Source organism: Limulus polyphemus, unplaced genomic scaffold (genome assembly GCF_000517525.1).
Source record: "Limulus polyphemus unplaced genomic scaffold, Limulus_polyphemus-2.1.2 Scaffold770, whole genome shotgun sequence".
In the NCBI taxonomy this organism is placed as follows: Eukaryota; Metazoa; Arthropoda; class Merostomata; order Xiphosura; family Limulidae; genus Limulus; species Limulus polyphemus.
Window position 1 is genome coordinate 393,661 of NW_013666380.1, and position 1,873 is coordinate 395,533.

A 1,873-nucleotide genomic window follows, 5' to 3' on the forward strand; every position below is an offset into this window, starting at 1 on the left:
TGTGTGCCTTGGTTATGGTAGGTAATTCGAAGAAAATAAAGTGTTACTGTTTTTATTTGTAGAAGGATTAAGAGGAAAGACCACAACATAATGAACTAATGCATCACAGTACCTGAAAACTCTGACTTCACTTTTTTTGAAAAATGAAATGGTCTTTCCTTTTACTCCCGATCAACAATCAAATATCTTTTATTGAATTGTGAGTAACGTGAATGGATTGAAATATTTAATCAAATTATCTCAAAAGAAACCTTCATTTCGGTGCAATATTGAAATTAGCTTGAATTCTTCATAATCTCTGAATAGTGGGTGACCAATGGGTCATGGGTTGTCTAGTTATTACTAACTCTTTCAATTCCATTATTATACAAGAAACACTAATGCACCATAACAATAAATGATGTTAATATCATATGTAAACAAATTCTTGCAGCACCTCCTAAGGTTACTGGGATCTGTTAATGAAGTAATTCAGGAAGCAGCAGCAGGATGCCTTGGAAACATTCGGCAGTTGGCCATGGCAAGCGAAACGTCATGACATTCATCATGAAGGTTTCTCGGTACTTTTTCAGTCATTATTTGTTATGTTTTAAAATTTCAGTACAACCTATAGATTTGTCACACAATTTATTTATATTGAATTTTTTGTTTTGAAGTTTTAAGTATTTTACATACATTATAAATTCCTTGTCATAGACATCAAACATTTGTATTAATTATTTAAAGTATAATTTAAATATTTTTAGTATTGTATAATGCTTATTCTTAATTCAAAATTTTATTTTGTATTTAACTAAAACATCAAAAAGATTTGAGTATTTATTAAATCTCACATGTGAAAGCTGTATTTGAAATGAATTCATAGTCAATTCCCAATAGCAATTTATTATCAGTTTATGCTGAAGAAATTATTTTACGTACATTTATGTTGTATTTTGTTATATGTTATTATTAAATGTTTTTAATAAAATTTTTATTCTATAGAGGTAGGGATTGTTTCTTTGTAATTATAAAGTATACTATTTAATTATTGAAAAACGACTGATCTCTGATCTACTAGCAGTGAGGGATTTGGAAGCTTTAATAGTGGAGCTGAGGCCAATTTTTCTTTCAATGTCATGAAAGCATGCTGGCAAGAAACTGTCCATTCAAACTTCTGATCTTTCTCTGTCGAATCATGTAGTGGAGCAGCTATAGTTGTAAAATCCTTCACAAACTTTCGGTAATAGGTACAGAGTCCCAAGAAACTTCTTAACTCTCCCACATTGTCTGGTGTTGGCCAATCACGCACTGCTTTCACCTTCTCAGGATCAGTTCGCACACCATGCTCACTTACAATGTGACCCAAGTAAAGCACCTCTTTCTGGAACAAGTGGCATTTCTTGGGATGGAGTTTGAGGTTTGCTGCTTTCAATACTTCCTCTAGCCGGGACATTTCCTCATCAAACATTGTTGCAAACACAATGACATCACCCAGGTACACTAGGGCTATCCTCCGTTGTAGGCCTTCCAGTACTCTTTCCATCAGCCTCTCAACTGTTGCTGGAGCATTGCTATGCCCGAGTGGCATCACACAGTATAGCCAGAGACGTTGGCCATAACTAAATGCAGTCTTAGGTTTATCGGCTTCAGCTATTTTCACTTGATGGAAACCCGACTTTAAGTTCAGAGTTGAAAACCACCTGGCTCCACTTAGGGCATCAAGAGTATCATAAATTCTTGGCAGTGGTTATACTATTAAGAGCCCTACAATCCACACAGCAACGTTGGGTCCCATCCTTCTTCTGGACTAACACGACGGGAGCTGACCAGGGACAATCTGATTTCTCGACTATCCCTTCCTTAGTAAGGCCATCCATGACCTTCTCCATCT

The 1,873-nt window shown here is 35.5% G+C and overlaps 1 protein-coding gene across 1 annotated transcript in view; it reads left to right on the forward strand.

Annotated features, from left to right (window-relative positions):
* LOC106460444 (armadillo repeat-containing protein 4-like) overlaps positions 1-722 on the forward strand; it is an 84,962-nt gene extending 84,240 nt beyond the window's left edge. The window contains 1 exon segment of the mRNA XM_022387160.1: positions 434-722. Within this exon segment, the coding sequence (XP_022242868.1) occupies positions 434-538 (105 nt within the window). The 3' untranslated portion in view covers positions 539-722.
* Positions 723-1,873: the final 1,151 nt, after the last annotated feature.